Genomic DNA, 12256 nt, shown 5'->3' with positions numbered 1-12256 from the left:
ATCTTTATTAATAATCTTAATAATACTGTTGATTTGAATGGTCACACCTTGGAAGCATACAGAATGGTAAGAAAGGAAGCCTGGGGCTCGGCTGCAGTCCTGGGGGGCCGGGGGCGGAGCTGCCGCAAGAAGAGGGGGCTCTGGACGGGAGGGGCGGGGCGGGGCGGGGCTCTGTACAACAGGAATAGAAAAGGGGCTCACTTCAGGAGCTGATGCTGAATATATAAAGTGAGGTGGTTTTTTTTTTTTTTTATTTTTTAATTTTTACGTTTCATGAGACAGTGGAGCCATGTTGGGAGCCTATGTTTGTTATTTTTTGCTGTTCCCTACTCCAGCTATCCCTGCCTGGCCAGGGCCTCCTCCCTGCTGCCTACGGTCTGCTCTCCAGCCACCCTGGGACCGGACCCGGGCACCCCTCTGGGCCTTTCCCACCCCTCGCTCTCCCTGCTCTGGCCTGGCCGTCCAGCCCCGCGGCACCGCGATTCCGGACCTCACCGTGCTGCACTGGCCCGCCCGCCCTCTGCTCCCCTGCAGGGCAGCGGTGGGGAGGGCTCGGTCCAGCAGGTGGCACGAGGCCTGCCTTCCCTCCCACAGACCAGGCCCAGGGCCGCCTCCAGAAAGGGAACAGGAACCGGCCAGAGCCAGAGCGTGTCCTCAGCCCCGAGGTCCTTACCCTCCCGGTGCTCTTAGGTAAGGGGAATGATCCTGTCCAGGCTGCCCGGGAGCCCCCTCACCGGACTGGGGGGCCTGGGCGCCCCACAGTTCTGGAACCATGTCAGCCCTTCCTTGGTGTTGGGGTCGGGCCCCAGGGCTGCTGGTCGGACCGGCTCTGGTGGCCCGCAAACGCCTTCGCTGGGATGTGGGCACTGGCGGCACGGCAGAGTGGGGGAGCTGGGGCCTAGACAGCCGGACGTGAGGGTGACGGGCACGGGCTGGAGCCAGAGACCCCGGGAATGAGCGGCCGCCCCCCGCGCCCAGCCCGGCCCGGCCGTCCCCTCCACCGGCACGGTCGGCAACAAGGTCAGGTCCCGCTGGCTGCTCTCCCCTGCGCAGGCCTGTGGCCCGTTCCTCCGCTGGGCCCCACGTGCCCTGGGAGTGGGGGGCCGGAAAGGAAGACTTGGTAGAAAACGAGGCCCCTTCCCCTCCTGCTCTCCCCATCCCGCCAGCGCCGTGGCCGGGGAGGGGCGGGGGCCCGCCGGACGTGCTCCCTCGCTGCGATGTGCGCTGCTGCCACGCGCCACTCGGACGTGGTGGATGCTTCTTGGTTTGGTTGGTTTTGTTGCTGCTTGGATCTTAACATCTTTTTTTGTTTTGTTTTTTGTTTTGTGATTTTTTTTTGTTTGTTTTTGTTTTGTTTTGTTTTTGTTTTTTGTTTTGCCCTTCATGGTCCAAGAAGGAAACGGTGGAAGCTCTCACTACAACAGAAACAGAAAGGACTTGGAGTTTCACAGAGGCAACTGCCAGGCGTGCGGTGAGGACGGGACCAGCCCCAGCGGCCCGCACAGGTCGCAGGGCGGGCGGGAGCATGCCGGGCCCCAAGGTCCTAGCGCCCCCCCGCTGCTGCACCCTCCCCCCCCCCCCCCCCCCGCTCCCCCCAGCTTCCGGGAACCCATCAGCCTCCGTGAGCCGACTTTAAAGCAGACCTCGTTCTCCAGGGCAGAGAGTACGGGCTGGCAGTGGGAAGAAGCGGGGGGTGGCAGGAGCAGAGAGCACAGCGAAGCTGGCTGGCACGCGCAGCCTGCGGGCTCTGCTAGGGCTGAGCTGGGCAGGGGGGGCCCGGCCGGCTGAAGACAGAGGGCGTGGCGGGTGGACGGCACGGCACAGGCCACGAGGGGCCCGGACCCAGGCGGCTGAGAAGGAGGGGCTCTGGGCAGTGGGAAGGGAGGGCCCGGCACCCAGGACACGATGCGGCCGCTCCACCGGCCGGGACCCGGTGTGCCCTGGCTGGCGGGGAACCCACACCCGCTGGCTGGCCGCGCCCGGAAGCCCAACTCTGGTGCGTCAGGGCACCTGGGATCCCCCGGCCCGAGACACTTTCTCCTGGAACGGAGGCAGGTCCTGACCGCGCAGCCTCCTCCAGAAGCTACCGGGGCTGTCTCAGGATTACCGGCGGCCCCAGCCAGGCTCTCCTCCCCGGACCCCGCACGGTCCTGGGACCTTTCTAGAGGGGAGGCTGGCACCAAGTGCTGTTCCGCCAGGAAGGCCCGCGATGGGGCTCCCCCTGCTCCTGACCTGCTCCCCCCTCCTGAAACGGACCCTGGCAAAAAGATGTCTCCAAGCCCGGGGGAGGGGAAGGGTGCCGTAGCCCGAATACCAACACAGGTGCCGGGCTGGCCAGGACCCCAAGTCCGGCGGGGCCAAGGTGCCATCCCTGGGGCCTGGCGGAGCGGGGTGGGGGCTGGGAGAGCCTGCAGCCAGAAGTCACCGCAGAGGGGCTGAGGGCGACCCCTGGGGCCCTGCAGGGCGGATGGCTTTGTGCGTGTGTGGGGGGGGGGGGGGGGGGGGGGGGGGTGCAGGGGAATTTCTTCCTAGATTTTCCTTTCTTACAACAGAGGCTCAGGAGCCCCGAAGCTGGTGTGGCCACGGCAGTTTCCGCCTTGCACCGTGTGCTTGTGACTGCTTCGGCAGGAAACGTCAATAAACTTCAATCAGAAATGAGGAGGGCAGAGACGGCTAGTCCTGGGACTAGGTGAAGGTGGGAAGGGGGCACCGTCCCCGCGTCCCGTGGACGGCAGCTCCTCCTCCCTCCCTGAACCCCAGGGGAGGGGCAGTGGCTGTGGCCCCCCGCTGGCCGCTGGCCAGGCCTCTCCTGTGGCTCCACAGACCCCGGGGGATGATGCGGAGTGGGTGTCGCCCTGGCGGGCTCTACTGCCAGCTCTCGGGAGGGGGAGGGGGTCTCGTGCCCAGCCTAGCCCCTCCCGCTGTGTGCATACCGTACCTGAAATGGCTTGGGGGTCACAACGTCAACAAAGTCAAAATGGGAAGCAAGGTTTCAGACACACAGGGGTAACCAGGGTCAAAGACACACACGCCATGGTGAGGGGCAGGGACACCAGCTGGCTGGAGGTAAACCTATGGACTTTAGCGTCGCGTGCCGCTGACTGGGGGGGGCGCACTGTCCTCCCGGTGGCTGTGCCTGGTTTTGGCCTGCTGGGTGTGGTGTGTACTGGGCAGTCAGTGTGAATGCTGCTAGGGGCTGGGCCCTCTTGCTAGTAGGGGGTGAAGCGGCTGTACCCTCCTCGGCAGAGGCTAGCCTGCAACATCAAAGATGACAAACAGCCAATCAGTACCGCCTTGTGGTAGGGGGGGAAAAAGCAAAAAGAAAAAAAAAAATAAGGAAAACCAAAAAGAAATCGCTAAGTCCCATGTTTTAAGGCTGGCCTTGGGGAGAGCGGGTACCAGTTACCATGGCAGCGGGGGGGGGGGGCCCTGGGCCTCGTTCTGTCGTGGTGGGGGCCTGGGGGCCAGGGGGCTGCTGGGGTCATCAGCCCCGGCACTCCGGGACAAGGAGGTTTGAGAAGTCTCTTGACGACTCTCTAGGCTCGGGCCTGGCCCTCCCGGGGCCCCTCTCTCTTTAATGGGTCGGGGGAGGTCTGAGCGAGGGCCCCACCTCCTCAGAGCCCCTTGGGGGCTCTGGCGGGTGGACGGACTTCCTCTCTCAGGGTTCCCCAGGCCTCGGCTCCACCAGGAGAGGCTGTGGCTGCTCGCCCAGCTCCTCCGAGCTTTAGGGGGTCCCTGGGGTCCCTCCTCTTCCACCAGGGCCTCGCTTGCGCCTGGCCCTGCGTCCGGCTGAGGAGGACGGGTCCTGGATGCTCCCGCTCCTGTGTCCCTGGGCTGCGCTGGGTCAGGGAGGTCTCCGCAGGAACCTCCTCCCACCAACCAATTTCAACAGGAAATGGGAGCGGCAAGTGCCAGAGGGGGAAAAAAGAGAATCTTACAAGCAAAAATGAGAACATAAGAGGGGCCCCTCTGTGAATCAACGAAAGCTTTTAGCCAGCAGCTACATGGTGGGGGGCGCCCTGAGCTGAGCCTGGAGCCGAGGGACCCGCAGAGCGCACTTTCGGGGCCTCTGTCCGGGGAGGGGCCGGCCCCCAAGAGGCCTGCTGCTGCCCCCTGTGGCTGCTAGCTGTCACTGCAGGCTGCCGGGAACTTGTCAAAAAATCAAAGACAGAACAAAAATGGGGAGGGAGTAATCAAGACCAAGGGAGATGGAACAACGGATCCGTACTGGCTCCGCACCTCCTCCCTCCTTACCCCCCGAAAAATGTGTTCATCTTTGATGCTGGATGCCAAGCTAGCTAAAAACCGACATCAACACCCCCCAGGGCCGGGGGTGGGTGGGCACAGGAGGCAGGTGTCCACTGGAAGCAGGTTTCGGGGTACAGAGTGAGCTGGGCTGCATGTGTCGACAGCTGGCCATACACACACACACACACAGACACGCTGGCCTGCACACCTCTAGTGCCGTGAGCCGGCCGGGAGTGCGTGGGGGGGGGGGTTGCTGGGAGAGCGCTGGCCCCGGGGCCGCCGACGGGTCTGGGTGGGAAGTGGGGGGCAGCCCCTGTCCCTCTCCTTGACGTGAGGAAAAGCGCAGTGACAGGACACAGGGGGACGGTGGCGGACACACCCCCACGAGCCTCTGGAGCCTCAGAAGACTGGGCAGAGTGGGCGGACCAGGATGCTCCCCAGAGGGCCAGACGTCCTCACTGGACCTGCCTCCCTCGAAGTCCCCCGGGGGCTCAAAGGGGCAAGTCCTCCCCCAGACTCCCAATCCAGGCCTTGGTCCTCCCAGGCGCTGGTCAGAGGTCTGGGTCATCGTCCTCAGGGCCTGCCCACCCCAGCCTCGTCAATGGCCAGCGCCTAAGGCCAGGCGGCACCCCCCGCTCCTTACCATGGTTCCGATGCTGTAGGTCGCTGGGGGGCCGATGGTGTGGTGGTAGGGGTCGGTGGCCGCATAGACTCTGCCGTAACTGGGGAGAGAGGGAGGTGTGGGGGGGCGATGGGGGCAGGTGAGGGGTGGCAACGGGCCCCCCACCTCCTCCAGTGTGGTCCCGCCCGCCAGGCCCCCCCTCCCTCCTCGCCATCCTTTCTGCCTGTTGAGAAGGAAGCGTCTGGAACACAGCTGGCCACCCTCCTCTCAGCTCTTCCAGCGTGTGCTGACCCTGACGAGGGGCAGGCTGTTCTACCAGGGACCTCGTGGAAGGAAATGGGAGTCCTCACAGAGCTGGGGTGGAGGGAAAAGAAACCTCGATCCCCGGAAAGAATGAGGGCAGAGTGCTCAGAGCAGGGAAGGGGGGCAGGGGGGGACATGGCCCTGCGTCCCCCTGATGGCCTTCCTCTCAACTTAATTCTGTGTGTGAAATGCCACCTTCTTGTAAGACAGGGCTGGGCCGAAGGGCCTGCCGTGCACCGGACAAAACCCACACGTGAGATGCGGTGAGAAGCTTCGAGAAAGGTGCGGGTCCCCGGGTGCCACCAGGCTCCCCTAAGCAGGAACTCTGCCCAATGGGCCAAGCGCCCATGTGCTAGGTTAGGCCACCCCTGGGGGACCTGCCTCCAAATACAGAGCCACCCCCCAGCCCCTGGGTGTGCCCGCCAACGGGCAGAGGGCCGGCTGCCTCTCAGATGGCCACACTGCCCACCTGGTCTCGCCACGGCCCCTGGGAGCCCAAGCTGCTGCCTCTCCTTCTCCGAGCTAAAGGGCCTCAGACCCTGAAGCCCCGAGAAGGATCGGAGGCACGCCCACGGGCAGAAACACAGCCTCCTGAGTACCCTTCCCACTCCAGGGCAGGAAGGGACTGAAGAAACCGGGGGGGGGGGGGGGTGCCCGCTGGCTCAGGGGTCTGGGACCTGCTCTCCTCTGTCCAGATTCTGTGCCGCCAGGGGGAGCTGCCCCAGGCCCAAGCAGTAGTGAAGTCTTCCCGTCTGTCTGAGCCCAGCCCTGCAGGGACCCTGTTACCCCATCGTCTGTCTTTATCCCGACCACGGCCCCAGCCATACCTGTCGCTATAGGCCGCGGCTGCTGCTGCAGGCTGAGCGTATCTGTAGGCTGCATAGCCCCCCTGCAGGGTAAGGGGGAGGGAGAGATGGCACAGAGGCTTAGCGGGGCTGACGTGGCCTGTCAACCTTCCCCTTTCAGCCAGGTGAGGACTGGCTGGTGGGTGCAGGCCTGGGGGCACCTCGCTTCTGGCCTAATGGAGACCTAAGGACCACAGATTATCAAGTGGGCCGGGCTGAGGTGAGGCAGGGGTGTCTGTTCACTTCCCCATTCAACACACTGGTGGGCACCAATTACGTGCCTGGCTGTGTTCGTGGCCTTGACACATGTTAAGTGCCCACAGACCTGCCAGCAGTCCAGTGGGCCCCTGATTTTGATGCCCGTGGGCGTGGAGAACCCATGGGTGACTGGGTGCCATGCTAGATACTGGGAAAGGTCAAGGGCAAACCCGGATCACGTCTCGGCCCTGGCACAAAGGGACTGTTGGATTATGGGCAAATGCCCACAATGGAAGCAAGGTCTCGTGTTGGGCTGGGTAGGTGCGTGAGAAGGGGTTGTCAGCTGGGGCTCTGGGCTAGAGGAAGCAGCAGGGGGAGCCCCACGAAGGGAGAAAGAAGCCACAGGAACCCACCAAAGGGTCTGCCCTCGAGCCCCTGCCTCCTGGTCTCTCTCTGGGCCTCTGTACGGGACACGGGGTACCCACCGGGGCTCACTCGGTGACCCCAGTGCAGTTAGGGATACGGGAGAGTCGCCCCTGCCCCCATCACCCAAACGCCCTGGGGACTGGAGAAGACATGAGCACAGACAGCCCAGGCTCCGCTGTGCCGAGGTCCCCAGGGACCCACTGCCCTGGCACTCTCACCCTCCGGGGTTCCGAGGATGAAGTGGGATGGGGTGGGGGAGGGGAAGACCCTGGAAATCAGCTGAAGGCCTGGACAAGCCCCACCCCGCCCTCCCCTCCGGACCGCACTTACATAAATCTCAGCACCATAAAAGCCGTCCTGATACACGACCCTGGAAGCAAACGGACAAGAGAGTGGTGGGCAGGCCGGCTCCGGCGTCTGCTGAGGAGGGAGGGGGCAGGGTGCCAGCCCTGCCCATGGGACTGGCATTTTAACAAGCGTTTGCTCCAGTGCCCTGTTTTGGTATAACAATAGAGTAACACCCTTGCTGGTCAGTTCCTCTCTCCCACAAAGCCAGGGGCCCCACGGCCCCTGTTGCTTACCCTCCCCCCGCCCCGGCCCAGGCAGCTGTCCCCCCATCCAGGCAGAGGGCACTGGGCCCGGGGAAATGGTCCAGGGAGGGCTTCGAGTAGTCCCTCGCTGAGCTCAAGGGCCAACCACCATCCCATTAAATCAGCCGGCAAGGTGCCGGGGCTCTAAATGTCCCCCAAATGCCAGTGAGCCTTGGCGCCCATGGCACGATGGGGTCGGGGTACTGATACGGAGGCGACTGCAGTGCAAAGGTCTGGGGGTTCCCGACACCCCCTCCCCCCCACCTTCCCGCAGTTCTGGAAAGGCTGCTTAGCCCCTCCGGCTGCCCAGGGCCTCCCCCCACCCTCCACGCCCCCTGGGCTTCCCCCATGCCTCCCTCCCAAGTGCCTCCCCAGGTACTCACGCTCCATAAGTTGGGATGGGGGGCGGGGGCGGCGCAGCCCGAAACGTATTATACACCGCCCGGCCCCGACCCCGTAGGTGCGCGCCCCTGTAGGCTACGGCCGTGCCCGTGGTGGGGTAGGGGAACCCCGTCACTGCAGGAAAGCGGGCCAGAGAAGAGGCGGTGAGAGGGAAAGCCTGAGGCCAGGTCGAAACAACCCGGCCGGGGCGCAGCCACCGCTAGCCCGGCACCGCCCAACCACGCCCGCACGGCCACGCCCCCGCCTGGCCACACCCACCCGCCGGCCACACCCCCACCGGCCCGGCTCCGCCCAGAGTGACCGCTCCAGCCTGTACCTGCATAGAATTCAGGCCCATAGACTGCGCCCACCACGGGGTTTAGCTTCCAGCCTAGAAGAGAAGCAAAGGAACCCAGTCACCGTTTCCCCCGTTCTCGCCCCACCTCACACTATCCTGGGATCCTCCCACCTTAGGCGTGGCCTCTGCAGCCCGGCGGGAGGCCGGCCCACCTCCCTCCGCGGTCGGGGGAGGGGGGAAAGGAGACCCCGGGCCCCTCTGGGGATGTTGCAGGCTCACCGGCTCTGACCTTCCGGTCCCTAGATAACAGGGACCAAGTCTCTCCCGACCCCCCTGCCTGCGTGTCCTCCCGATTGTTTTCAAGTTGTGGCCCTCCCCAGCCCGCCCCTGGGACTGCCCTGCGGAGGGGGGCGGGGCACCAGCTCCAGCAGCTTGGAGTCTTGCAGTCTGTGCGGGAGAGAACTAGGAAGGGAAACTCGAACACTTCTGTCAACTTCTGCGGGCCCACAGCTGGGGCGAGGGGTCCGGCCCGCCTGCGCTTCGGCACATGATGGGGCCCAATCACGCGAGCGCGGTCTCCGGTGGGGGCCGGGCTGCCTTCCGGGAGGGCCAGAGGCTGCCGCGAGGGGGCGTGGCTTCCGCCACCACCTCCTGTCCCAAAGCCCCCGTCCAGGGGTGGAGCTCTCCGTCCCCACGGCTGAGTCCCGCCCCGACCGTCCTGGGTCTGTCTTTCCCCGGAGCAGCCAGGGGAAGGGCTTCCTGAGGAGGAAGGGCCTCTGGACTGGAGGTACTAAGAAGGACAACTAACATTTCCGGAGCACCTCACCGCGCGCCACGCTGTTCTAAACCCACCCAAGCGTCACACCCTCGCGTTTTACAGACGAGCTAGCGGAGGCTCGGGGAGGAAGGGCAGCCTCACATCCCAGAGCCGGGGGGAGTGGCGGAGCCAGATCCAGACCCAGCCCACATTCCTGGCCCTTCCCTGGCCTCCAGCGAATCTGCACCCACCTGTCCCTCTCTGCAGGTGGACTGGCCCAGGGCCCTCCGCTTCTAGACCAGTCTTCCCTTCCCACCAGGGACCCACGTGTAGGAGTGAAGCCCGCTTCCATCGGAGGGTCCGAGGGGTGGGCGGCAGCCGGCTTTGAGTGGGTTCTGGCCCCAGGTGCTCTTTCAGATACCATGGGCACAGCAATGGTGTCTTTGACCGAGCCCAGCCCCTGACCGCCTCGGTGTACCTGGTCTTATCTTGGCAGTATGTCCTGACAGCCCGGCTCCCTATCCCGCTTGGCTTTGTGAGGAGGGACAGAAGGGACCCGTACCCACTGGCCAGCTAGCAACACGCCTCTGGAGAGCGTGGCGACGAACGAGACCAGGCCATCAGCGTCAGACCCTACCTGTGGGCCTCCAACCCAGATTCTAACATCCCCACTGCTGGGTGGGTGGCCGGGAGTGTCTGGGGCCTTGTTCCTCCCGGGGGTCCATTCCGTGTCTGAATGTTACTGCTGAGACTCTGGAATCTTCTCTAAATCCCAGATCAGGAGGGAAGGAATGTTTCATCTCCTAAAAAGAACTCGTCCCAGGAGCTGAGTCTTCTTAGTAAGAACCACGATGGAGCGGAGTCCTGGGGCCAATGACCCAAGCCCACCCTCCCGCTGAGGCTCCGTCCTCGGGGCTCCCGTGGGTCCTTCAGTTCTGGAACCTTGGGCATCTCTGTCGGTCACTCTGGCTTTCTGATGCCTCCTCCTGTCGCTGCCGGTCCCGTTTCACTGTCTGGGACCCCAGACGACAGAGGCAGCCTGAGGTCCCCCTGGGTGACTCCTTTGTTTCTTCTGTAAACAGTCTTAACGCCTGGTCAAACCTGGTGAGTTTGGTTCCTGCAGTGGCCACTTCGGCCCCCCGCCCCGCAGCCGATGAATTTCTGAATTCGATCGATTCTCCGGAGGGTTCAGGCGAAGGCAAGCCACGTACCCAGGCCGCCAGAGCCCACGTGCTGGGCTTCCGTATCGACCCACAGAGAACCCGGGGCCCGCGGACCGCAGCCCACGTCCTTCTTGCTCAGGCCGGCGAGGATGCTCAGGTCCAACCTTGGCAGTGAGCATTTCACTGTTCCCTGTCGTGAGACCACTGTGGGTTCCGCGCCCATCCCGGGCTAGGAACGTGGTCATTCAGGGATGGACTCCGTTCTGGATTCCGTGCTTCCCGACGCTCCCGGCTCTGGCTGGAGAGCAGGGGGTGTGGCTCCCAGGTGACGGGGGCGACGGGCCCCCGATGATCGTCCTGACCTGCCAAACACACCTACCACTGTGCCTTACCGTGTCAAGCTTTCGGCAGGAGCTCGGGACGCTGGCAAAGGCGGGTGTCCCGAATTTCTTTAAAAAATGTGAGCTTTGACAGTCCTCCAAAAAGCAGGGTGGGAGCCATAATCTAGTCTAAATGTGGCTCAGCCAGACCCCTGCCTTGCTCCCGGAGGCCCCGCTGGTGGGTCACCACGTGGCAGATCCCACCCCCCCCCCCCCCCAGCGCCCTGACCCTTGCTGACCTGTCACCTGACTCCATGGGTGGCCAGTCACACAGGGACAAGAGTGCTGGGGGGGGGGGGGTGGCTTGGTCACTCTGCCCCTGCTGGGGGGTGGGATGTCAAGCCCCCACCCTGCAGGGAGACTCATCCTGACAGCAGGCTACCGCTCACCGGCACGGGCACGAAGTCGAGGGGCCCCAGCGCACTGCCAGCTGCGCCCAAACCAGTCCGCCTTGGCCGGCGGGGTGAAGACGCGAAGCCGCGAGGGCCACCCCTCCCCTCAGCCTCGGCGGTTCTGTCTTCAGGGTAGACTGGCTGCTTCTGCTTAGAGTCAGGTGTGTGGGTGCACAAGACCACTGAGTTGGCGAGCATTATGTGCCCGTAAGGCTTCCCTTGGGAGATACCCTTGGGGACACTTGGGTCCCCAAGGCCCGGATGGAGGACTATCCGAATTATCGTCACACTCCCTCACTAGGGAGCGTCTCTAGCCCGGGCCCGCCTCACTGCTTAGAAAATAACTAACAATGGCCACTTCCCACTGTGCCCGGGGCCTGTCCCTGGGGTGTCCCGTGCTTGGGAAGGCCCGGGCATCCGGCCCATCTGCCCCCTTCTGACCCAGCGGAGCTGAGACACGAGGGGGCGCTCAGCATCCGGGGAGGTGGGCCCCTGCAGCCTCCCAGAAGCCCTGGGGCCCTTACCGTTAGTGTAGGGGTTCGCAGTCTTCTTGTTGGTCATGACGCGGGCTGTGGCGTTATTGACCTGCCCGGAGAGAAGGGAGGAGAAGGTGAGGGTGTGCAGGGCACTGGGCTCCCTGCAAGCGTCCGGCCACCCCAGTCCTGCTCTGCACCGCACCTGCACAGCCGCACCGAGGGCCCGGGGGCTAGGAGAAGGCCCGGGACAGCATCTGCGGCCGGCCTGGCCCCACACCCTGGCTGGCCCTCCTCCCAGGCCTCCCCTCCCCACTGTGCTGCCCCCGCTCCAGCTAGCCTGGGCCACCACGGCTCCCGGCGCTCGGCTCAGGCACCACGTCCGGCCCACTGGCCCTTGCCTTCCACACGCCGCGCCCGCAGACCAAGCCCCAGCCTCTCTCTCCGGCAACCCGAGGCCACTGGAGAAGCTGGCCGGCGGACTCTCCACAAAGTGCTCTCAGCCCAACTTGGCAGACCGGCCCCCAAGACATTCTGTGCCCTCGGTGGCTGCCGAGGCCTTCCTAGCCATGGGCACCCCTCTTGTCGGGGCAGGGGTAGCACCCCATTCCCCTGAGGCCGGCAGAGAGTCCCTGATGGGACACGTGTGCCCCTCGAGGGCAAGGCCGACGGGAGAGGGGGCAAGCGGGCGCCGAGGGGGTGGGTCCTGACTCCAGGCATCTGAGTCCCTGCAGGGGCCCGACTGGGGTGTAGGGAGGGTGGGGCTCGGCCTCTGTGGAAGGAGACCGAGAACAGGGCAGGTGGTGGAACTCAAGAGAGGAGTCGGGGCCACACTGCCTCCCCATGTCCTGTGTGAGCCCCTGGGCCTGGGCCTGCATCCCCCGGTGCCCACCGGGTGTTGCACCAGAGCCTGGCTGAGGTCGGTGCCCGCAGGGCTGCCGCTTCTGGAACCCCTCGCCCCCCCAGGCCCTGCCGCTTCTCTTCCCACGGACTTTACACTCGCTGCGCACCCCTCCCCTCCCTGGCTACCCCTCGCTGCCCTGCCTGTCCAGGAGCCCAGCTCCCAGGCCGCAGCACTGGCGAGGAGGATGGGCAGCCCACCAGGGAAGGGGTGAGGGGGGCCGAAGGGGACCCGTGGTCTCCTCTCTCTGCCGCTCCTCTGGGCTAGGTCCCTTTCCAG

The 12256-nt window shown here is 64.8% G+C and overlaps 1 protein-coding gene across 3 annotated transcripts in view; it reads right to left on the bottom strand.

The window, feature by feature from the left end:
* Window positions 1-107: 107 nt before the first annotated feature.
* Window positions 108-12256, bottom strand: part of RBFOX3 (RNA binding fox-1 homolog 3) — a 365776-nt gene continuing 353627 nt past the window's right edge. The window contains exons 9-15 of one of the 3 annotated variants that reach the window (XM_049635558.1): window positions 11128-11188; window positions 7951-8004; window positions 7616-7748; window positions 6973-7135; window positions 6001-6062; window positions 4892-4970; window positions 108-1415 (exon numbers count right to left, since the gene is read on the bottom strand). In XM_049635558.1, the coding sequence (XP_049491515.1) occupies window positions 1413-1415; window positions 4892-4970; window positions 6001-6062; window positions 6973-7135; window positions 7616-7748; window positions 7951-8004; window positions 11128-11188 (555 nt within the window). In that variant the 3' untranslated portion in view covers window positions 108-1412. Of the gene's footprint in view, window positions 1416-2506; window positions 3255-4891; window positions 4971-6000; window positions 6063-6972; window positions 7136-7615; window positions 7749-7950; window positions 8005-11127; window positions 11189-12256 lie in introns of those variants that run through there. The other 2 variants (XM_049635557.1, XM_049635559.1) reach the window with 2 other exon arrangements.

The sequence above is a fragment of the Panthera uncia genome, chromosome E1, assembly GCF_023721935.1.
Source record: "Panthera uncia isolate 11264 chromosome E1, Puncia_PCG_1.0, whole genome shotgun sequence".
NCBI lineage: Eukaryota > Metazoa > Chordata > Mammalia > Carnivora > Felidae > Panthera > Panthera uncia.
This window is presented reverse-complemented; position numbering and strand designations above follow the sequence as displayed.